The following is a 23,819-nucleotide window of genomic DNA, read 5'->3' on the forward strand; positions in this document are numbered from 1 at the left end:
CTATATGTATATACACACACACATATATTGAATATGTGCATGCATATATATATATATTACATACATGTATATGTACATATATATATATTGAATATACTGTGACCACTTGACACATCTGGGTACTGAGGCTGCTGTCCAGCTAAGTCAGTCAGTTCCCTGGGCTCTCAAAGTATAAATTCTGAGCCATCTCAGGGCACATGCACTGTTTGCTCAATCTGTAAACACGTAATTATTGAACTTGCCTTCTAAAGTAACACCACACCCTGGATATGATGCAAAACCCGGCATTACAAGATAAGCTCTGTCTCAAGTTTCTGCTCGTTATAGTGCCTAAAGTATTTGCTCATAAGCTCAGGGACTGAAGCAGAAGTAAACAGTCAGGCCAGTATTATAGGGACACCTGCATTACAAAACCGACTTTCTGATATTGTGAAAGCAATGAATGAAGTTCAGCAGGACTCCTTAAGAATGCCGATTCATCCCACATCACGTTGGTCAAACAGGACTTCGGCCTTATCGCCTCCCTCACCCGCCCAGGTCAGACTACTCTCCTCTGGTATCAGATCTCAGCTCCAGGTCGTAGGGCTCGGCTGCCACACCTCACCCCCGGGTCTGTCTTCTGTCCCCACCTCACTCAGCTGCATTAGCCCGGCTTGCCCTCTGTATGCCCGGCTCTCAGGTCTGGAACAAGCCTATGCACGGTACATTTAACATGCCTGGACTAATGATTCTTTTTATCGTTAAAACTCTACAACTCTGCACACTGCCTTTGTGAATCCTTCTCTAATTAGACAGAATACAGTGCTCTGGCACAACTTTGTGCTGTAGTTAGGTATGATTTTTCATATCCTCCTCTCCCTGCCGAGACGTGACACAGCTGAGTGATTAATGGTGAGAACTTGGAAGTCAGATGACCAGGGTTGGAATTCTGAATCCGTCGCGCACTGACTATGCCTCAGTTTCTTAACCTGTGACAGGTAGGTAGATGGGGAACCAAAGAGCTTACAATAGTGCCCGGTGTGCAGTAAATGCTCTTTAAGCACAATAAATGTGATAACGGGCCACAGCTCCTTTCTGCCTCGGTGTTCACGACACAACAGGAAGTGACGGGGCTGCCTCCCTGAACTGTCAAGGACGTGCCTGAAATGGTCACAGCTGCCTCGGTCCCCCTTGGAGGGACCTGGCCTCGTGTGACCGGCTGTTCACAATTTCAGGGGAAGGGAAAATCCACATTTTTGGATTTCAAATTATTGGGGGACATTTTTTTTAAGATTTTTATTTTTAAGTAATCTCTACACGCAACATGGGGCTCAAATTCACAACTCTGACCGAGATCGAGAGTCGCGTCCTCCACTGACTGAGCCAGCCAGGTGCCCCTTATCAGGGTATACTTTAAAACTTAATGTTTGAGCCAAAGAAAGCCTGTCTGAATTGGAGGGAGAGATGAACCATGAGAGACTATGGACTCTGAGAAACAAACAGGGTTTTAGAGGAGAGGGGGGAGGGGGATGGGTTAGCCTGGTGATGGGTATTAAGGAGGGCACGTACTGCATGGAGCACTGGGTGTTATACGCAAACAATGGATCGTGGATCACCACATCAAAAACCAATGATGTATTGTATGGTGACTAATATAACATAATAAAATAAAATAAAATAAATGTAAAAAAAAAAAAAAGAAAGCCTGTCTGGAGGCAGATTTAGCCCTCAAGTCACCATTTTGTGACCCCTGACATTTATGAATCTATAATGGTGTGTGAGTGTATGTGTGTTCATGCCCTTCCATTTTTCTGTTTATTTTCTATACGTCTTCCTCAATTCAGTATCCTAGAGGCAATAGAAAGCATGCAGAAGGTATTCAGTTAAGTCCAGCTGATCAATGAAGGTTTGTTAATAACAAGACACCAGCAGAGCATTCCTGAAATAAAAGTATGGGTAACTTCATGTCACCCACATCTAGTGCCCTCTCTTAAAGTGCATCTTTGGGTCACAAACCAGGCCCTGGAAATACAAATATGAACCAGGTGTAGTGCCTGATCTTGAAGAACATACAGATTTGTGGGGGACACAGAAATGCAGACAACCGTAATGTTTACAAAACATCTAGACATGTGTTATATCATTTACATCACAAAAACCCAGTGCAGTAGGTACAGCACGTGATTCTTATACCCAATGTATAGAAGAGAAATTGAGGCACGGAGAGGCTAAATGACTTATCTAAGATTACTCCACTAATAAGTGGAATTGTAACAAGAGCCCAGTTCTGCTGTCTACAAACCCGGGGCTCTTTCTGCCGCACTCTGATGTTCTAGCATAACACCCATGTTTTCCCACACTTGTAATGCTGGAGAAATCAGGCTCAGTAAGAAGGCTGATAGCCAGTGAGTTAGAAGGAGACATTGATAGCATCTTGGAATGTGGGCTTTGAAAAGCACCTGTCAATGGTTGGTTAGGGAAATATTTTTCTTCTCATTAATTATAATTTCCCATCTACTGAAAAAGAATTTGAGGCCGCTTTCAACAAAGCACGATGCCATATTTTTTAAAAAGATTAAAAGAACAAGGTAATGAAGGGAAATAGGTGAAATCACTGTTTTAAGGAAGTTGAGGGTAAAAATAGATAGCACAAGGGGGCACAAATCTTCGCTCTGAGCTTCCTGTAAGACAAGACAAATTGGGAGTGACAAGGTTTTTGTTGTTTATAAAAGAAGGCAGACTAGTTTTAAGTTTAGTGTATATTATCCCCACTTGTCTAATTTCCGAATCACATAGCAAAAATTGGTATTCTTATGGAAAAACTGATTTGAAAGTACAGCATTTTACCAAAAAAAAAGGCGGATGTGTTATATTTATAAAATCTGTGGTTGATCAGAAAATTTGGAAATTTATAACCTACAGACTAGCATGTGATTGCCAATATTAATAGTCTGGCATGTTCTGTAAGGGGAAATGAAAGAAGTGGAATCCAGTTTAGAAGGATTATGTAGCAGAGGACTGGAACTGTAATTTGGGGAAGAGCGTCCGTAAAGGGTGGCCCTCTTCATCAACAGCACACATTTCAAGTTTTTAACTGGGCAAACTATAGCCAAGAGAATGCATCAAACACAAGATGCTATTCAAAGGCCACGAGGACATTCCATCACTTGTTCACTCATTCGGCAAATAGTTACTGAGTGCCCACGGAGCAGGCACTTATGCACATCCTTAGAGTTGGAGACAGAGCACCGAACAAATCGGGCAAAAATCAGTGCCTTCACCCTGCTCTCTGGAGGCAAGCAGTATGTTGCGCAAATTAAAGATGGAGGCCCACAGTGTTCAGGAGGTGGCTGGAGTTCCCACAGGCACACGGTAATCCACATCAGTTGTCCTCAAAAGGCTGCTGCCCTGTGTTACCCAGAACCTTGAAACAAAACTATCTGGAGCGTAGGAGCAGCTAGGAAAGGGAGGAGCCTGACAAGAACAGGGCTGAGGCCTGGGTCCCACTTTCTAAAGTTTACAATGGATGAGGGGTGGGCCTCCCTTCCTGCTGCAGAAATAGTCAACAAGCCCCTCCTTCAGTTTGATGAAATGGTCCTCTTCTAGAAAGAAGAAGAAAAGCTACAGCAGCCGTAGAAATTGTTAGACAAGGTACCAACAGAAGTAAATGAGGGTTTTTGAAACCCATACAGGCATTTATTTAACCAATATTTATTAAATTCTCACTACATATATAAAAAGCACTGTGCTGGGTACTGGGATTTGGGGGGGCGGGGACATGGTTCTAGTCTTCAGGTGTCTTACATTCTAGAAAGAGTCCGACATTGAACAGCTAATTAATTAATTAAAAGTAGAAAAACTACTAGGAAGAACTATTGGAAGCTGTTAACAGCGAATAAGAACTAACCTCGTGCCAGAGATTCCAGAAACACTTTTACACAATCCCGCTCACCTTTCTCTCTCTCCCTCCCTCCCTCTCCCCTCTCCCTCCCACCCCCCTCCCCCTCATCTCTCAGCCACCCACCCACCCACCCACACACACACACACACACACACACACTGGTGCACACACAGGTACGCACACACAGGCATACATAGCTAGGATGTGATAAAGCATCTCTTGTCTTCCTCTCTCAAAGAGGCTTTCTTGGGGGCTGGAAATGCTCAGATGCTATTCCTTCTGGTTTTTAGGCCAACAGGCTGCAACCCTAGTAAATCCCACGGCCAACCTTCCTACTCTGAGCTAAGATGCAGCCAGATCTAGAGGAAAAATAAATACTTAGACCAATTACACCTTCAAATGTCCTTAGATCTTTGAGTTTATGGTTGTGCTTGCCCTCACTGATAGCTAATTAGAATGTACAAGCCTAGAACACGAACTTGCCAGAGAGTATAGTGTTCAAAATGAGAACGACAACTTTCCATTGGATTGTGGGCTGACCGATAGCAGCTCAGTGTCAGATACGAAGCCAAGCTAAACTGCATAAAAACAGAAGATGTAAAAGCTAAATTTGAAAAAATAAAATTTAGAGTCAATATATACTGAACTTTGATGGGCTTTCAAATTATATTAATCAATAATGTCAAATTGGAAAAAAAGCATAAGAAAAACAGGTAAGAAACATTATTTTGGACAAAATGTTAAGTTAAGGCAGATTTTTAAACTTTTTACTTATATAAGTACAATGTGTGGTAGATAAAAATTAGAAAACACAAACAAGTATACAAAGGAAGGTAAAAATACAGCCATATAGGACTACATCAAAATGTATTTAACCAATTCTCTATTACTGGGCATTTGTGTTTTTTCCCTAATCTTTAACACAAATGCTTTAATGAACACCATTATCTGTATATCTGTGCACACATCTCTCATTCTTTTCTCATGATAAACTCTCAGAAGTGGAATTTCTTAGTTGGACAGCATTCAGATGTTTAAGATCAGAATTGAAGCAATAGCCAAACTCAAAGTCACTTTAAATTCTTTTTTTAAGATGCTTACGGCACTTTCAAACTTAGAAAGCATCCAAAATTTGATAGTAAACAGTCTTTATTTCCATATCAAAGTCAATAATAATATTGCATATATACAATTTCAAGACTCTGACATTTCTTAAAACCTCACCAAATACTAACAGACAGCAGTACCATATGGTTATAGACACTTGTCAAACAGCAAGCCTGTTTTCCATTGTAATACAACAAATATGTTAACTGACTGTTGCATTTCTGGATTTAAAATACTGAACAGAAAACCAATCACACCAAACATATATAATATTTGTATACATACGCAATTGCATTATACATCACAGCAGAAGGATCCTGGACTGAAACAGTTTTTTCTTTGTTGACTATGGGCAAAGTGATAATCTCTCTGGGTCTTAGTTCTGAGGTGAAAGACACAAGAGCCAGGGTTTCCAGATTTTTTTATTTAATAGACCAATTAAACTAAAAAAAAAGAACCCTACAAGCACATAATTCATAAATAACCTTAAAACAAGAGGGAGACATAATCTCTGAATAAGAAAGCATCATTTAAACCAAATGCAACTAACCCGATTTTTTTTTTTAATCTGCTCTATTGCTCATATTTTTCTCATTTTGCCTTTTGGAGTATGAAGACTTGCACTAGTTCACAGACTTTTTTTTTTTTTTTTAGAGAGACAGAGAGAGCACAAATGGGAGGGGCAGGGAGCGGGGAGAGAATCTCAAGCAGACTCTGCACTAAGCGCAGAGCACCTCGCGGGGCTGGATCTCAGGACCTGAGCCAAAACCAAAAGTCAGAGGCTTAACCGACTGTGCCACCCAGGTGCCCGTAGTTCACAGACTCTTGATTGAAAACAACTCCTCTAGATAACTCTTAAGTCCTTTCCAGTTCTAAAGTGCTATGGTTTTGTGGATCTAAATTTTAAGTTAGTCTCTATGGAAAGAAGTAATAGTGAGGAATTTTAAAATCTGGTCTCCCATATTTCTTTGAGGCTGCCAATGAGTGGATTCCAGAAAGGGGATGTGAGCATTGTACGATCCAACAGCCACTTGCTAAGGGCCTCCAATAGCCAGGCATTGGGATGGGCAAGGCTCGTATAGAGACACAAAACGCAGCTTCTGCCTTCAGTAGGTTCTCACCTAGAGGGAAACGGGATACGAAAACAAGGAGCAGTAGGGTAGTAATATAATACAGAGGGTATGCCTGGGAACATGGAGCATTTAGGAGCAACGCCCTGCCCAGACCGGAGTGCAGCTGGCTAGTGGGCTGGATCTTCTGGAGGAGGTGACATTTAAACTGAGTCTCAAAGAACAGAACAAATGTTAGGTAGCTGAGGATGTCTTTAGAGGCAAGTGAGCAACCTGGGTGCAGCTAACATGTAGCAATAATCACGGAGAATCCTCGGAATCCACGTCCTAGCACATTCCAATGAGGGCAGAGTCTGTGAGTTGGAGGACTGCTGAAGACACGGGACAGGGAGGCAGATGGCCAAATTTAGGAGAACCTGCAGTGCTACACTCAGGAGTTGAGGTTTTTTTTTTTAAGATTTTTTATTCACTTATTTGAGAGAGAGAATGCAAGCATAAGCAGGAAAGGGGCAGAGGGAGAGGGACAAGCTGACTCCCCGCTGAGCACAGAGCCCAACACGGGGCTCCATCCCAGGACCCTGAGATCAAGACCTGAGCTGAAGTCAGACGCTTAACTGACTGAGCCACCCAGGCGCCCCAAGGAGTTTAGACTTGATCCCCAACACATGGGACATCACTAAAATATTTTAATCGAAGGAGGACACTAGGGAACGCCTTAACTGCTTCTTTTCCCATCTCAAATTTTGAAGTTAGAGCTGTACAGTTGAAAAGAACCTCAAGGGGAAGAATTCTCACGCTACCTTTATTTTTTTTAAGAATGAAGATCAGGTAGTATGGGCTTGTTAAAACAAATTCAAACAGTATAGAAGTGCACAAAACAAAAGAGGAAAATTTCAAGACTTCCCTCCCTCATCCTTTCAACCAAATCCTCCTCCCTAGGGTTAATCACTATTTTGAGTTTCATGTGCATCCATGTATTTATTTTCTAAATATATACAAAAGCATTTATATGTAACAGATATTTTTGTGAGCTCTCTAATAGAGAATGCATCGGGCTACATATATTGGTCTGCGATATGCCTTTCTCGCTTAATATATTGTCAGTACAGATCAAGCGCATTCTTTTGGACTATATAGTATTCCACTGTATGGCCTGGTTATGTCCCAGATGTATTTAACCATTTCCCTGCTGGTGATCTTTTAGGTAGTTCCCAATTTTCTAGTCATTGCTGCAGTGAACATCCTTGACTATGTGCATATGTACGTGTGTTTTCCTAAAGGATAATTTCTTAGGATGGAATTACTAGGTTGAAGGATCTAGGCATTTAAAATTTTGAAAGTTGTAGCCACATAAAAATTTAGGAGGTGATAATGGAGTACATCTTCCATGCTAGTATTATAAGTTTTATAATTTAATACACATACTTTTATTTTAGAAGTATTTTGCATTTGGAACTACTTAATATTTTTACTCAGATGGAAGTTCTTAATTATGGACTGAAAAAGTGGATAAATGTTCAGGAGTAACGAAATAAGCCTTGATAGGCAAAAGCACAGAAAATGAGCAGTTCTTTGTAGAGTGGTGCATTATTAGCAAGAGTGCAGGATCTAGAGACAGACAATATAGGTCCAAATCCTAATAGCTATGGGACTGTGGACAGGTTTTTAAGTTTCTCTCTGCTTTAGTTTACTTATTTATAAAATGCCTACAACAATAGTACCTACCTCATAGGGTTCTTGTAAAGATTAAACAAGAGAAATCACATATAGCTCTGAACTTGCTTCCTGGGTTGTGGTAAATGTTCAGAAATGTCAGCTGTTAAAAGGATGAAAATCAAGACTATTGAAGCTAATGATACTCGCTTTTTACTTTTTACTTTCCATTGGCATGCACCCCCACCTTCAAAGGTCTTCCTCTAGATTTTCTGACATTTCTGAAATAATCTCCCCCCATGATGTATTGTTTCTTTTAGAGATTGCTGGACTCGATTTGCTAGTATTCTGCTAAGGATTTCTATGTCTATGTTCATGGGTCATATTGGTCTCATGCTGTTTCTTTTTTTCTCTCTTGTAGCTCACTCTCAGATTTTCGTATTAAGGTGATGCTGGCCTCATGAAATGAGTTGGAAAGTATTCCATCCTCCCATTTTCTGAAAGAGTTTGTGAAATGTTGGTATGTTTCTTAAACATTTGATAGAATTCAAAGTGAAATCTTCTGGGCCTCAAGTTTTCTTTGTGGGAAATTTTTAAATTTACCTATTTAATTTCTTTAGAGGATACAGGGCTTATTCAGGTTTTCTACTTCTTCAGTCATATTTGGCAAATTGTATCTTCTAAGGAATTTGCCCATTCATCTAAGTTGTTGCATTTATTGACAACAAAATACTCATAATATTCATTTATTATCCTTGTAATGTTGGTAGCATCAGTGGTGTGTAACTGATATTGATCATTTGTGTCTTCTCCCTTTTTTCCTTAATGCATCTAGCTAGGGGTTTATACATTTTGTTGAAATTCTCCAACTAGCTTTTGGTTTCAATGATTTTCTCCATTATTTTTGTTTTATATGTCATTGATTTCTGCTTTTATCTTTGTTATTTTCTCCCTTCTATTTTTTTAGGTTTAATTTGTTCTTCTTTTCTTGCCTTTTTTAAAACAATTTTTTTAAATTTAAATTCAATTAGCCAACATATATTCTTTTCTTGCTTTTTAGGATAGAATCTTAAATTACTGATTTTAGACCTTTCTTATTTTCTAATATTAACATTTAATGCTATACATTTCCTTTGAGACACTGTTTTAACTGCACCTCATAAATTTTGATATGTTTTCATTTTCATTCAGTTCAAAATATTTTTTAAGTTCCCTTATGATTTCTTCTCTGGCCCATGTGTTGTTTAGAAGTGTGCTATTGACTCCTAAATACTTGGAGTTTTCCCAAATAGCTGTTACTGATTTCTAATTTAATTTCACTATGGTCAGAGGACAAACCCTATGATTTCAATACTTTTAAATTTGTTAGAACTTGTTTTATGACTAACATATGGTCTCTCTTGATTAATGTTCCAGGTGAACTTTTAAAAAACGTGTAATTTTGCTGTTGTTGGGTAGAGTATTCTATGAATACCAATTAGGTACAGTTGATTCATGGTATCATTCAAGTCTTCAATATTCTTGCTGGTTTTGCCTTCTTTCTTTATTGATTATAAGTGAAAAGTGTTGAATACTCCAACTGTCACTGCGGATTTTTAAATTTCCTTTCAATTCAGGTTGGGTTTTTGTTGTTTTGGTTTTTTTTTAATTTCACATATACTTTTATCTAATCCTCACAAAATACCCATGAAATATGTGTGATTATTTTTATTGTACAAGGGAGTAAACTTTCACTCACAGATTAAATGATTTTCCCAATGCCACACAACTGATTCACTTCAGAGAATTTAAGTGATTCCCAGAACCCTGACTCATTTCGTCAGGTTTTGCTTCATGTATTTTGAAGCTCTATTACATTTAGGATTGTCATATCTCCCCAATAAATTGAATATTTTATCATTATTCCTAGTATATTCCTTTTTATATTGCATGCTTTATCTGATACTAATATAGCCACTCCAGCTTTCTTATAATTTATGTTTGCATAGTATATCTTTTTCCCTCCTTTTAGTTTTAACCTATCCTGTCTATATATTTGAAGTGGTTTGTTCCTACACAGCATATAATAGAATCTTAATTTTTTATCTAGTCTGGCAATCTCTGACTTTTAATTAGAGTCTTTAGACCATTTACATGTAATATAATTATCAATATGGTTGAGTCTACCATTTACTATTAGTTTTCATTTTGTCTCATCTTTTCTTGTTACTTTTATCTTCTTTTCCTGCTTCTTTTAAGTTAATTGGTACTGCTTAATATTCCATTTTATCTCCACCGTTGGTGAGATATATTTTATTATTTTATTTTAGTGATTGCTCTACACTTTACAATATGCATCTTAACTCATAATTTACTTTCAAATAGTATTATGCCACTTCATGTATAACATAAAATCTTTAGCACTCTAGACTTCCTCTGCTCTCGTTCTGTCCTTCAAGCTATTGTCATACATATTGCTTTTACGCATTTGATAAATCTCAAAAATACATTGTTTTTATTTTTGCTTTATATAGTTGATTAACTTTTAAAGAAATTTAAAAATGAGGAAACAAATCTTTTCTATTTGTCCACATATTTACCATTTCTGGTATTCCAAGTTTCCATCTGTTGTCATTTTGCTTTTGCCTGAATAATTTTAACATGTCTTTTAGTATATATATGCTGGCAACAAAGTTCCTCAAGTTTTGTTTGTCTGATAATGTTTTTATTTCACCTTTGGTTTTTGTTTTTTTGCTTTTTTGTCTTTAAGATTTATTTATTTATTTGAGAGAGAGCGTGTATGTGTGTGTATGAACAGGGGGAAGGGCCGAGGGGGAGAGAGAGAGAGAGAATCTCAAGCAGACTCCCTGCTGAGTGCAGAGCTGGACGTGCGGCTTGATCTCATGACCCTGAGGTCATGACCTGAGCTGAAACCAAGCTTCAGACACTCAACCAATGAGCCATGCAGGCACCCTTATTTCACTTTTGTTTTTGAAGGCTATTTCCATCAGATATTGGATTCCAAGTTGACTTTTCTCTTTCAGCACTCTAAAGGTGTTATTTAATTGTCTTCTGGCTTGCTAAATTTCTGAGGTGAAGTTTGTAATCATTTTTATGTCTATTTCTCTGTACTTAATGTGTGTTTTTCTCTGACTGCCTTTAAGATTTTTCTCTTCAACACTCGTTTTCAGATATTTGATTGTTATGTAGCTTGGTTTTTTTCATGAGTTTTTAAGTTTCTCAGATTTATGAAGTACAGTTTTCAGTGAATTTTGAAGTGTTTTGGCCATTATTTCTTCAAATATTTTTCTGTCCTCTCTTTTTTCCTTTCCCAATTATGGTAGATCGTTTGATATTATTCTCACCAATCACTAAGCCTCCTTTCATCTATTTTTTTAAAAAGATTTTATTTATTTATTTGAGAGAGAGAATGAGATAGAGAGAGAGAGCATGAGAAGGGGGAGGGTCAGAAGGAGAAGCAGACTCCCTGCTGAGCAGGGAGCCGGATGCGGGACTCGATCCCGGGACTCCAGGATCATGACCTGAGCTGAAGGCAGTGACTTAACCAACTGAGCCACCCAGGCGCCCTCATCTATTTTTTTTTCAGTCTTTTTTCTCTCTGTGGTTCATCTTGGATCAATTTAATTGCTATGTTTATACATTGACTAATCTTTTCTTCTGCAGTGCCTAATCTGATGTTAATCTTATCCACTAAAATCTTCAGTCCAAATAATTGCGTTTTTTTTTAATCTCTAGAAGTCACAGTTGGTTTTTTATATCCTTCATTTTTCTTCTGATTATTTTTTTTGTTTTCCTTTAAATATTTATACGTAATAATAAAATCTGTCTTATCAGCATGTGTGCTAATTCCATTATTTTGTCATTTCTAGGTCTGTTTCTCTTTTTTTTTCCCAAGGTTTAAATAGACTTTATTGTTACAAGGAAAGCCTTACCGAGTAGGGCCTTATAAACCAATATATGTGGTCCCACGATGTCACCATGGAGAAATGGAGAGGTCGTGACTGCAGAAGAGGTCATTGTAATTGAGGGACATGATCCCGGGAAGACCGGCCAGGGATGCAGCAGACATGATCAGGAGAGGCCAGGGGTGGTCAGGTCACAGGGTGAGGGACAGGACAGCCCCCTTCACTCCCGCTTCTTGCAGCTCTCCAGATGCGACAGGACCCAGCCCGATGGCAGGAGGAAACACAGGAAGCAGGAGGTGAGCCCAACGGCAACATCCATGGTCCCGAGCTCCTCCCGCGGAGGCTTGGAATGGATCTGGGCACGCTGCACCGGGAGCCTCCGGGTGAGACCTGTCAGGCCCCTCAGCAGCTGCGCCGTCGACAAAGACATGACCGCGCAGAATGACGACAGTTGCCAGCTACTGCCCAAGGTCAGGAAGTCAAAATGGCCTCTAGGTCTGTTTCTCTTAACTGATTCTTCTTCTTGTTGTATTTTTTTTCTTGCTTTTAAGCATGTCCAGTGATTTTTTATTTGATGCTGACATTGTTATTGTTACATTATTAAGTGTCTGTATTGTGTTGTCTTCCTTTAAAGAGCATTGGGCTTTGTTTTGGCAGGCAGTGACATTAATTGTTCCATCAGTTTGATTCCTTTGACACCTGTCTTTAAGCTTTACTGGAGAGAGATGAGAGCTGTGCTATCCATTATGGTAGTCACTAGCTGTATGTGGCTATTAAAATGTGACTAATCTGAATTAAGATGTGCTATAGGTATAAACTACACTGCAGATTTTGAAAACTTAGTATGACAAAAAGAACACAAACTTCCTCATTAATAATTTTTATATTGATTACATGTCGAATTGATAATAGTTTGGATGTATAGGGTTAAGTAAAATATATTATTAATTTTATCTACTTTTCTTTCCTTTGTACAGTGGTTACCAGACATTTAAAATTATATATGTGGCTTGCATTATATTTCTGTTGGACAGTGCTGTTCTAGAGCAGAGGTCAGCAAACTACAGCTCACAGGTTGGCCACTTGTTTTTTGTTAATAACGTTAATGAAGTTTGTTAACACAGCCACACCCATTCACTTATGTATTTTCTATGGCTGCTTTCACACTACAATGGCAGATTTGAGTAGTTGTGATGAAGACCATATGACCCACAACCCAAAAATGATTGTGATCTGTAAATTTAAGAAAAGTTTCCAACCCCTGGTCTAGAATATTTCACTCAAAGGATAGTTCAGACCTATTACTAACATATGATTACTTGAGGGTATCCACTGAATGTTCCAAGGATGAACAAGGACTCTCCACTTTGGCTAACCAAACTTTCTCCCAGTTGATGTGCGCCCTGAGATTTATTCAGCTTACAACTCACCAGTCTTTTCTGTCCAATCTTGTGGAGTGTCATTCTATATACTTGTGTCCTGGTACTCAGCAAAGACTCAAAAGATTCCTATACATATTTCTGGAGCAATTTTTCTGCATAGCCCCCTCCTTCCCAGAACTCTGCCCCACTACCTCTAGCCATCTCAGCCTCCTCAAACTCTGGCCTCCATCTTATCAACTCAGCAAAGCTACCAGAATCTGTTTGGGTCCCCGTTCCTGAGTCAACAGTCTAGAAATTGCTTCCAGGCAGAAAGCCACGGAGTTACTGAGTTCACTTGTTTGTTTCTCTTCTTTCAGTAATCATAATCCTATGCAGACTATTTTCCAATGTCTGAAAGCCATCGTTTCATATTTTATCCAGCTTTTTAATTATTTACGGTGGGCATTTAAGTCTGGTCCTTGTTACTCCATCATGCCTACAAAGAGAAATCCCCTCGACTTACTTTTTGATAGGTGGAACTTTCTAGATAGTGCACTCTGAGTCTTCAGACTTTCCAGAGGACGTTTGTTGGATTTGACTGACTTGTGTGGAGATAGAGAAGTAAGTAAGTGTATGTTTGCCTAAATAGTTGATGATACACTATATTATTGCTGACTTGGGTTTTTTATGTCCAGGTTATGACAGAAAGGACAGAAATGACTTTATAGGAGAAAGTGAAAGCAGGCTAATCTTGGCCTGTGCATTTCTGAATTCATTTGTGCTTTTATATCAGAGGTACATCAAACATATTAGCAGGCCTATAAAGGATGTGCCTTGCCTCTTTTAAAAGCATATGAAAAGTTTAAGAAGTGATTACTATTAGCACCAGATGCTATATTAACTTACACAGATAGATCTGTCCATCTCCAGGAGTTTATAGTTAAAAGAAAGAAATGATCCCAAATATAAACAGGTGATAGATATAAGTAGGTAGAGTGAGAAAGAAAGAGATTCCAAAAATGTTTGTTTTTTATATTAGTGGTATTTCTGTGTTAAGGGATGGAAATACCAAGTAGTTGACAAAACAAACAAACAAACAAAACTTCATTAATTTTCTTGCACCTGATTATAAAAATTTCAGAAAAATGTGAGGAAAGAATGCATTTGTTGAAAACAGGATGAGAAATGATAGTTTAGCCCAAGGAGAGGGAAGTGACTGGTCTCGGAAAGGCATAAGACTGAATATGTGAGTCAAAAATAAATTCAAGAATCAGAAGGTTAGGGGCGCCTGGGTGGTTCAGTCAGTTAAGCATCGGACTCTTGATTTAGGCTCAGGTCATGATCTCAGGGTTATGAGATCAAGCCCCTAGTCGGGCTGGCACTCAGCAGGGAGTCTGCTTGAGATTCTGTCTCCCTCTCTCTCTACCCCTCCCCCACTCAAATAAATAAATAAAGCTTTAAAAAAAGAATCAGAAGGTTAAAGCAGTCAAGGGAGAATCAAAGAAGAGAGTGAAGATGAAAAAGAAAAGGATTCAGGACACAATAGTGCCAGGCTCGTAGCTGATGCTCGATGATGAATGGATAGGTAAATGAACCGATGGATGGATAGATACAATAGAAAAGAATAAATGTGATGGCTGAGGGTAGGAATTTGATCTCGCCATGGAGAAAGAAGGAATCTAATGAAGATAGAGGGAATTGTAGTGATGGGTTTTGTAGGATGGCAATTTGTAACTACTTCAAGGGCAAATGAGTTTTCTTCTAGTTAACTCATGCTCAAAACCTCAGATCAAAGTCACTTCCTTAACGAGGTCTTCTCTGATCACTAATCTAAATTAACTCACCTGTTGTTTCCTCTCATGGCACCCTATGCTTTCGCTTCATAATACCGATCGTTTATAAACAAGTGTTCTGTGGTATTTGTTTAACATCTGTTCTTCCACTAGACTGCAGGCTCCATAAGGGAGAGAACCATGTTCTGCTTTTGTCGCGAACCACTGTGTCCTCCAGACCCAGCATGAAACCTGGTACATAGTAAGCTCTCAATATTTATTGATTTATTTATTGATTAAATGCACAAATAAGTGCATGAATCCATGAGTCAATGAGGTTCGACCATGTGGACATGCAGAACTGTGAGGTCTACACAGCCTTGGGAGGGCTGAAGCCTCGTTCATCCAAGGAGTGAATGTAGTGCAATATAAAATGCCCCGGAATGGGAGTCAGAAAGTCTGAATTTTAACCCCTGCCTCTGCTATTTACTCACTGTGCTAACTAGGGCAAGATAATTTACCCAAACTTGTGTTTTCTGATCTCTTAAATGAGGATAATATACCGCACGTGGTTGTTATGAAGACGAAGAAAATTTCAGAACTTTTCAAAGGCTGTCTTCCGAGACGCCCCCCAGCCCAACCCCAGCCCTCGGAAGGAGAAGGGCAGGTTCCCATCTCTATAGAACTAAAGGCACAACTCAAAACAAAAGCAACTCCTTTGAAATGAGTTTCATCTTGAAAGTTCATGAAAATGTTGCATTTCACACTATAATGTATACCTAATATGGTTTCAATATTTAAATTACATTTTAAATTATCCACTGGTTACCTTAACTAAAAAAAAAAAAAGTTAAGTCCTTTTTTCCCTGTAAAATAATTGAGTAAAATTGATGTTCATAAAAAACGCATATTATCCTTTGGTTTTCCATATTTATGAAACACATGGATTTCTGTGAAATTGCCTGCCATGTGACAGTATGTCCTCCATAAATGTTTGCTGAATCTGAATCTGTCCACCAGAGGAGCATCATAATTAAAACAGGCAAAACAGGTACTGTGAGGATTCCTTCCATAGGAGTAGTGCCATGGCAAGCTTCCTAGTCTGGAGATGAATCAAGAGGTACAGGTCAGAAGTGACCTGCAACTTTATTTAAATCTAGCTAATCCAAAGGAAGTGATTATTGCTATAAAAAAATGTAGGATTTATTTAATAGATAGTTGTATATATACTATAAATAACTATGGTTATTTGTAATAATGTGTTATTATATATAATAGTGTGCACTCATAAAATAATATATTGGATTATTTATAGAGGAAAAAATATACTTATCAAATATTACTTTTATCTTTTTTTTTCTTAGAACCTAATGTAAAAAAAAAAAAAAGACTTCCCTCTCTACATTAACATTAGAAATTGCTTCTGAATCTGAATCAGCCACGAATATATACCCTACACATTCAGCCACGGCTCAGTTTTCATTTCCAAAGCTTTGACCACTGAAAACATTAAGCACAGGGCCCCTAAAGCAAACACCCCTATGAACTATGAGGGTGGTCCGCCCTCAGTTTCCTCATTGTAAAGTTTGGGTAACAATACTTACTTCCAGGGTTGGTTACAGCATTAAATGCAATGATGCACATGAGCCTGCCTGGTACCGTGCCTGGCACACAGCGACCAGGACCACCCACGTTCTAGAATTTATTCACTGCTCTGTCATCACTGCCCACTTGTTATGGGCTGAACTGTGTCCTTCCCAAAATGCATATGTTCAAGTCCTAGTCCCTGGTACCTCAGAATGTAACCATATTTGCTGATAGGGTCTTTACAAAGTAAGTAGGTTAAAATGAGGGTGGGCCCTAATCCAGTGTGACTGGTGTCATTATAAGAAGAGGAAATTTGGATACAGGCAAGTACAGAGAGAAGACAATGTGAAGACACAAGGAGAGTTGGCCATCCACAAGCCAAGGAGAGGGCCTAGCACGGGTCCTTCCCTCACGGTCCTAACAAGGAACCGGTTTGGCTGACCCTGTGACCTCAGATATCTAGTCTCCATATCTGTGAGAAAATAAACTTCTGTTATTTAAGACAGGTTGTGGCAGACTCAGCAAACTAATACACCGCTAGAATACAAGCTCCATGAGGACATGAGGACAGAGATTTTTCTTTTTGTTCTATGTTGTACCCCGAGTGCCCCTAATAAGTAATTGTTGAACTATCACATAAATGTTCAGTCCTGTACTTGGCACAAGATAGTCAGCAAATATTTTAAGACTGAATAAATTATTTTATTTTCCAAATACCAAATCAGGATATAATCTGAGAATAACAAAGTTATGTAAATGTATTTACGTAAGCGTTGTAAAACATTAAATATTGAATCGCCCTTAGCAGATACCTTAATTGAAAAGGGCAAAACATCATGGTATTCAAGCTGGTCTTGGAAAATCCAGCTTTGACAGAGTAAATCAATTGTTTGACGTCTCTACTCCTCGGCCTAAATTTAAGCACTGTCCCATCTAACTCTCACTGGTCTTTCAAACTTGTTCCCCAAGTCCACAGGATCCCCTCGCTAGAATCACAGTGGCCTGTGCATCTTCTGGCTACATCATCCTTCTAGGCTCAGCTGCTCTCCCAGGAAGCTTTTCCTGACCCTCTGAAGCCAAAGTGATACCACGCTCATTTTGGACTACCATTCAAAAAATATATCACTTACCTCCTCATACCATTAGTTATCTCTGTGTGAAGATATGTGTCTGGTTTCCATTTCGGACTAAGGTCTCTGAGGACAGGAACCTTGAAAAATACTTAATTCTACCCCTATCTAAATAGGGGTCCAGCAAATATTATAAATGGATTTTGAATTAAATCACTGGAAAAAACATATCAGCCTTCGTACCCAGCCACGGCCCTGACAGGTATGAAGAGCCAGAGAACGCACCGGCAAATCCCAATCTCTTTTAACAACTTGGGCACAAATCCTCCCACAAGTGGGAAATAGAGAATAGTAATGACGTCCTTGATATGGGGCTACAGCCCCCAAAGAGTATAGCATGACCATTGCCCATCAGTCTAATAAACATCCACCATGCCTTATGTTTGAATAATGCCTATTTAATTTACATTGGGAGTTTCCTTTCCAAGGATTCTTACTCTTTGTTCCTCTGGGTGTTTTTTGGATCGAATAGCCACTTACCTCAGATAACCAAATCAGCAGCAGGATGCGGAAATTCATTCGATCTCTGCCTCTGTGGGCTTTGGCAAACAGCTAGGGTGTGGTTTGTGCGATCACAGGTAAAAGAAATACTGTACAGAATTAATTACTTTTTGTGTTGTTGTTTTTCACAGTCAGTGATTTTTTCTGATTCCCTTGATAGGAAACGTGAGCCAATATAAGGAAGTCTTTTCTCTTGATTTAAGGCAAAACCTTTAGGAAAAATGAGTGTGATATTCCTCAGGATGCTTTCTGACCACTTGATCTCATTTTCATATGACCTTTAAAAATCCTGTTATGTTTCTTTTCATTTAATTGGATCCAAGCAATAATGATAAATAAAGATAATTGGAGAAGGAGGGCCCTAACCTCACACATAAGCATGGATGTCACCTTCTTTGATTATTTTCGTGACCATTCCTTGTTTAATCCCCAGTCTAATTTTCTCTCCATGTTTATGTGATATAAAGAGGACATTCTGAGTGAACCTTTTAAGTACAGTATTTTAAATATAATATTTAATTATAATATTTCCCCTGAAAAGTTAGGCTCTAATAACAAACACTATCTTGAATAAAGCTTATATTTTCAGGAATATAACTCAGAGATACTAAAGCAAGTAATATGTAATAAGGTATAAAACATAAAAATGCAAATTGATACTATATAAATCAGAGTATAGGTATTCTTATATAGATAAATAAGTTGTAATGAGAAAACACGTTATTTATATTGTTAAGGCAATCAGTTGTTGGGATAATATAGAACTGTCTGTTAAATATAAAGACTTGTAACAGGAGCTGTAAAAAGATAAAGCCCGTACCCTAATTAGCTTACAAACAGCTTACTGGAGGTCACGCTAACTAGAAACATAAATTACACAGAGAAGCTGAAGGGGGGTAATTCTAGAGTATAAAAACAATTTTTTAAACTTTTTTTGGAATATTTCTTTCTTAGATTCAAAAGGAAAATCTGGATTATACTTATTAAAAAAAAGCAATAATACAAGAAACATTTTCTTTAAAATAAGCTAAACAAGCTTTGCTTTCCTTTCCTAGTTTTTAAAGACTATGGAATAGAAAGACTTATCTAGACCTGAAATAACATGATCAACAGTGTTATTAGGGAGGGCATCAGACATAGCAATCACTGTGTCTGAATTAGACAATGCATCTTCATCAGGTCATCTGTACCAAATGGTCTAGATTAAATTAGCTGGGCTTTTTTTTTTTTTTTTTAAGGCTCTAAGTGTACTTTTGCTTGAAGTAGAGAAGAAAGTAAAGGGAACTACATGAGGAAATGTGACAAATGTTGTCATCCAAATGGCATCGCTCATTTGCTAGCACCACCATCTAATCAAAACCGCCAAGTCCTGAGGACTGGACTTTTGGCAAAGTACTTTCAAAGACAACAGAACAGGGAACACCTTGAGATATTTTGGGGGGCGCAGGGGAAGCAAACTAAGATTCTACCAAAATCATCTCTCCTGGGACATGGTAATAAATCCTCATGGAGACCTTTCCTGTCTCCTCCTGAATCTTCTTGGGATCTTCTTTAAGATGCCCTTGTCTTCTCAGCACTAAGTGAAAGAAAGCGAATTATATTTGAGAAATTTGCCAAACAAGCAATCATGGAAAGGAGAGAAATTTGTGTGAATCTGGGGTGAATCTTAATTTTTCAGACATCTCCATAGTATTCGGAGAAAGGAGTTTAGGAATACATCATGGTCAATTTCTGCTTCTTTTGAGTCTCTATTTTTCTTATCTTCAGTACAGAAAAGGAAACTGATTAGATAAATTACTGTGTAGCAAAAGTTGTATTCAATGAGTTTGAAAGTGTTTTCCTCCTCTTTTTAGAAAATTAATTTTCTCTCCTGTGAAGATACTACTAATAGGCAGAACCATACATTCAGTGGTACTGATGACTTTTTCATGGTGGTATTCTAAAAAAAATTTTTTTAGTGTTTCTCTAAACCTGCAAGATTTAAGAGATGCTGGATTCTATAGCATTTAATAGCTAATAGAGACATCTACAGCAATACTGAGCAAAATTGAAATATAAGTCTAAATAGTTCATATAAAATTATGGACAGGCCAAAATGTTCTTTAAATTTTAATAAGCTAAAGATTATACCGATGTGAGTAGAAATACAGTATACACTGTAGATTTTTTGTTCCTATCATAACAGAGTAATTTTAAATAGGCAAAACTCACGAAAAAAGGTCCTGTACATAAATTCAAAGTTTCCCCCATATTTTCTTTTATGCTCTCTACTCTTCCAAATTTTCTGGAAATACAGTGTCTTCAAGACAAGGTAGGGGGAGACACACATTGGAACGTACATGACACACATTTTAAAGGTATTCACAGGAGAAGAAATCATAAATCAATGAACAAAAAACGAATGTATGGTAGGCCTCCTTTGGTATTGAGAACACTGATAAAAATAGAAATTTAAAATTAACTAACTGAGGGAAGAAAAACATGGCTAAAAGCTGAGCGGGGGCGGGGATGGGGCGGGGGACAGAGTCAGGGAGACAAACAGGATGCTGGGAGGTGAGAAATAAGGGTGGGGAGTAGTGGGCAATCTCAAGAGGAACTAACAAGGTCTGTTGCTTATAGTTACCCAGAAAACTTTAAGAACAATAACAGACAAACAAATGTAGCTTAGAAAGAAATCCGAGAGAAGCTAGAAACCAATAGCTCAGGCGATGCCATCCCCCCTGAATTAATGGTGCTTTGGGAAGCCGAAGGTAGCCGCGCACCAATTCACATCCAGCGCAACTGCTGACTCTTCTGTTTCCCGCTGAATCAACAGATCCTGGCCAGAGCGCATGGGGAGAGGGTGAGTGGACCTTGTGCTCCAGGAAGTATGGTTCTATCTTTTGAGAAATAGGAACTTGGGCTCTATTCACTTCAGTGTGCTGGGCTTTCTATTTTTGTTTTTGTTTTCAACGTTTACTCTTTGGAGTGGTTTTTAAAGTAAATACGTATTATTTTGAGGAAGAATTCCGGTTCCAAGAACCTGCCCAGGTCCGGCTATTCAAGCAGCCGTTAACAAGTTAAGAGTCAATAAAAGGAGATGTTCACCCTCTCCCGTAGCCCTCCCCTCCGAGAGCCCTTCCCTCCTCACCCCACCCTGCTTCAGAATCACAAGCACACAACCACACCTTTGGGCCCCGGGCGCTTTCAAGGACCCCTCCCGCAAAATTGTGCTTTGAGGGCCCACATTTAATCATACACGGCGTGCACATTTTTTCTCGGCTATTTTGTAAAAGCACACTTCTTTTTTTTTTTTTTAATCACAAAAGTAGTATTTGCTCATTAAAGAAAAAAAAAACAGAAAAGTATTCAAAGGCAAAGAAAAAAATATCACCCTACTCCTATCACTTTAATACGACCATTATTATGATTTTAATATTGTCTTCAAGTAGCAAATCTTTCTGAATGACAAGGGTGATAAAGAACTCTCTCCCGTTCATATGATCTTACCATCTGCTGACTGTTTCCCAGAACGTATCAGCAAAACTTCTAAAGCATGTGAAGTGTGGCCTCACTGGCTGGCTGGCTTGAGAGACTAAGGAACGAAAGGCTGAAGTCTTCTTCCCGGGCCAGTACCAGTGAAACCTGTGTAACCAGGTTTTGACACGGAGGGAAGAGCTTCGGTCTGCGGGGTTTGGGGTTTAGGCCTGCAGCACACTTGGAATGAGCAGAAAAAGGAAGGTGGCAAGGCCACTTCCTAGAACATAATTCACACACCCTCTCTTTGCTAGCTTAGTTACTCCTGCACCCAGCGCAGACCTACGGTAAATGTTCAACCAGTACTTGCTCAAGTAACTTAAATCCGGGACTTCAGTGCCGATAATTTCTCAGGAGAGGGGAGGGTTGGAAACATAGTCAGGCCCATGCCAAAACCAGCTGAAAAATGACAAGTAGTTTATCTTATTTTGTGGGTCCCCCATTCTTTACACACTCTGCCTCCCAGCACAGGAGAAATCTAGGTAGTCCCCAAATTAGAAATAAGTTACACTCTACATCTTTACATGCGTAGGTTATTGATTTGGAAGTTACAGTTCATTTCCCTTTCAAATAATATAATAATATATTCCCTTTGAAATGATATAATAAATAATATTTAAGATCCCTGACAAGTCCCCCTCCCCTCCAAAGGGGGATTCGAACTCTCAATGAAGCAGAAATAGTACATTTGCAATAAAAAGTAGAAAATAAAACTATTGACATATTTTATTAGTAAAATAACCTTTATTGGTTATTACCCCATATGAATGATTATTTTTGACTCAAATAATCATGACGTCCGGAAAGCACATTTAACCATAGAAGAAGGAGGCTGTGTCTAGCTGTTCTCTCCTGGTTGCTGTTGTTCACCAGTTCCCTGAAGTCTTTTTCTCATGAATGGAAGATGTGGCCTGAGAGCCTAGGTCTTGCTCTTGACCCTAAGTCCGGCCACAATTCTGAGTAATTTTAGGCTCCGTGAACCCGCTCAGTACCCCAGTCATTCTTTCCCTTGGTCTCACCACCTCTTCTAGTCTCCCACACCCACAGGTACACCCTGAGCCTTGTCATCTCTGGTACTGTGCCACCTTTAAATGTTAAGGCCACATGTCCCCACTCTCCAACTGCTCACCTCCTAACCCTTCACTCCATTATTCCCAATATGCCCTCTCTTCAGTGTATTTGAAATGTCCAGTTCATTGATCCTTTGGCTATCTCTCTGGAGTCCCCTTCTGTTTTAGCTCTTCAACTTAGATTCCAAGATCCAACATTTCAACTGTTTTGTACCACTGTCCTTCAATTGCATTGTCTTGCCAAACATAATCCAGGACAATTCCAATTGTACTAGAAATGTTGAGTTCCATCTGTACTAGAAATGTTGAGAGCTCCTGGAGGGGTCGGGGGTGAGGGAAGCGGGGAGATCATACATCCAGTTTCATATTTATTATAACTCTTGGTCACCTTACTCTACCTCAATACTTCCTGGCAAACCGAAATTGAATGAATGGATGGATTGATGGATCGATGGATAATATTGGTGGAATTTGCAGAGAAACCAAAGAGAATCTCTGGGCCCTTTGTAATGCTTTTGAGATAGATGACCCTTAGTCTAGCATTTCTAATTTTATTTCAAAACATATGGTTTTGCAATTCTGAGAAAGAACAAAGTTGGAGGCATCAGAATTCCTGATTTCAAACTATATTACAAAGTTATAGCAATCAAAATACTATGTTTCTGGCATAAAAACAGACACATAGAGCAATAGAACAGAATTGAAAGCCCAGAAATAAACCCACACACATACAGTCAACTAATATTTGACAAAAGAGCCAAGAATACCCAGTGGGGAAAGGATAGTCTCTTTAATAAAAACAATATTAGGAAAACTGGATATTCACATGCAAAAGAATGAAATTGGACCCCATATCTTAACACCACTCACAAAAATTAACTCAAAAATGGATTAAAAACTTAAATGTAAGACCAGAAACTATTAAATGACTAGAAGAAAACATGGGAGAAAAGCTCCTTGACCTTGGTCCTGGCAACAGTTTTTTGGATATGACACCAAAAGCACAAGCAACTAAAGCAAAAGTCAACAAATGGGACTACAGCAAACTAGAAAGCTTCTTCACAGCAAAAGAAACAATCAGCAAAATGAAAGGGCAATCTACACAATGGGAGAAAATAGTTGCAAACTACCTACTAATGAGAGCTTGATATCCAAAATGTATTAGGAACTCATATAACTCAATAACAAAACAAGCAAACAAACCATCTGATTAAAAAATGAACAAAAGACTTGTCTTGAATAAACATTTTTCCAAAGAAGACATCCA

The 23,819-nt window shown here is 38.6% G+C and overlaps 1 protein-coding gene and 1 long non-coding RNA gene across 2 annotated transcripts in view; both read right to left on the reverse strand.

Moving 5' to 3' along the window:
* Positions 1-23,819, reverse strand: part of LOC116629907 — a 73,715-nt gene that overhangs the window by 44,397 nt on the left and 5,499 nt on the right. The gene's annotated exons all lie outside the window — the stretch shown is intronic.
* LOC116629906 (cytochrome c oxidase subunit 8A, mitochondrial-like) lies at positions 11,611-12,100 on the reverse strand. Its single transcript, XM_032400186.1, has one exon. The coding sequence runs from the start codon at positions 12,043-12,045 to the stop codon at positions 11,836-11,838; it is 210 nt and encodes a 69-aa protein (XP_032256077.1). The 5' UTR covers positions 12,046-12,100; the 3' UTR covers positions 11,611-11,835.

This window comes from Phoca vitulina, unplaced genomic scaffold (assembly GCF_004348235.1).
Source record: "Phoca vitulina isolate PV1807 unplaced genomic scaffold, GSC_HSeal_1.0 scaffold3, whole genome shotgun sequence".
Taxonomy (NCBI): Eukaryota; Metazoa; Chordata; class Mammalia; order Carnivora; family Phocidae; genus Phoca; species Phoca vitulina.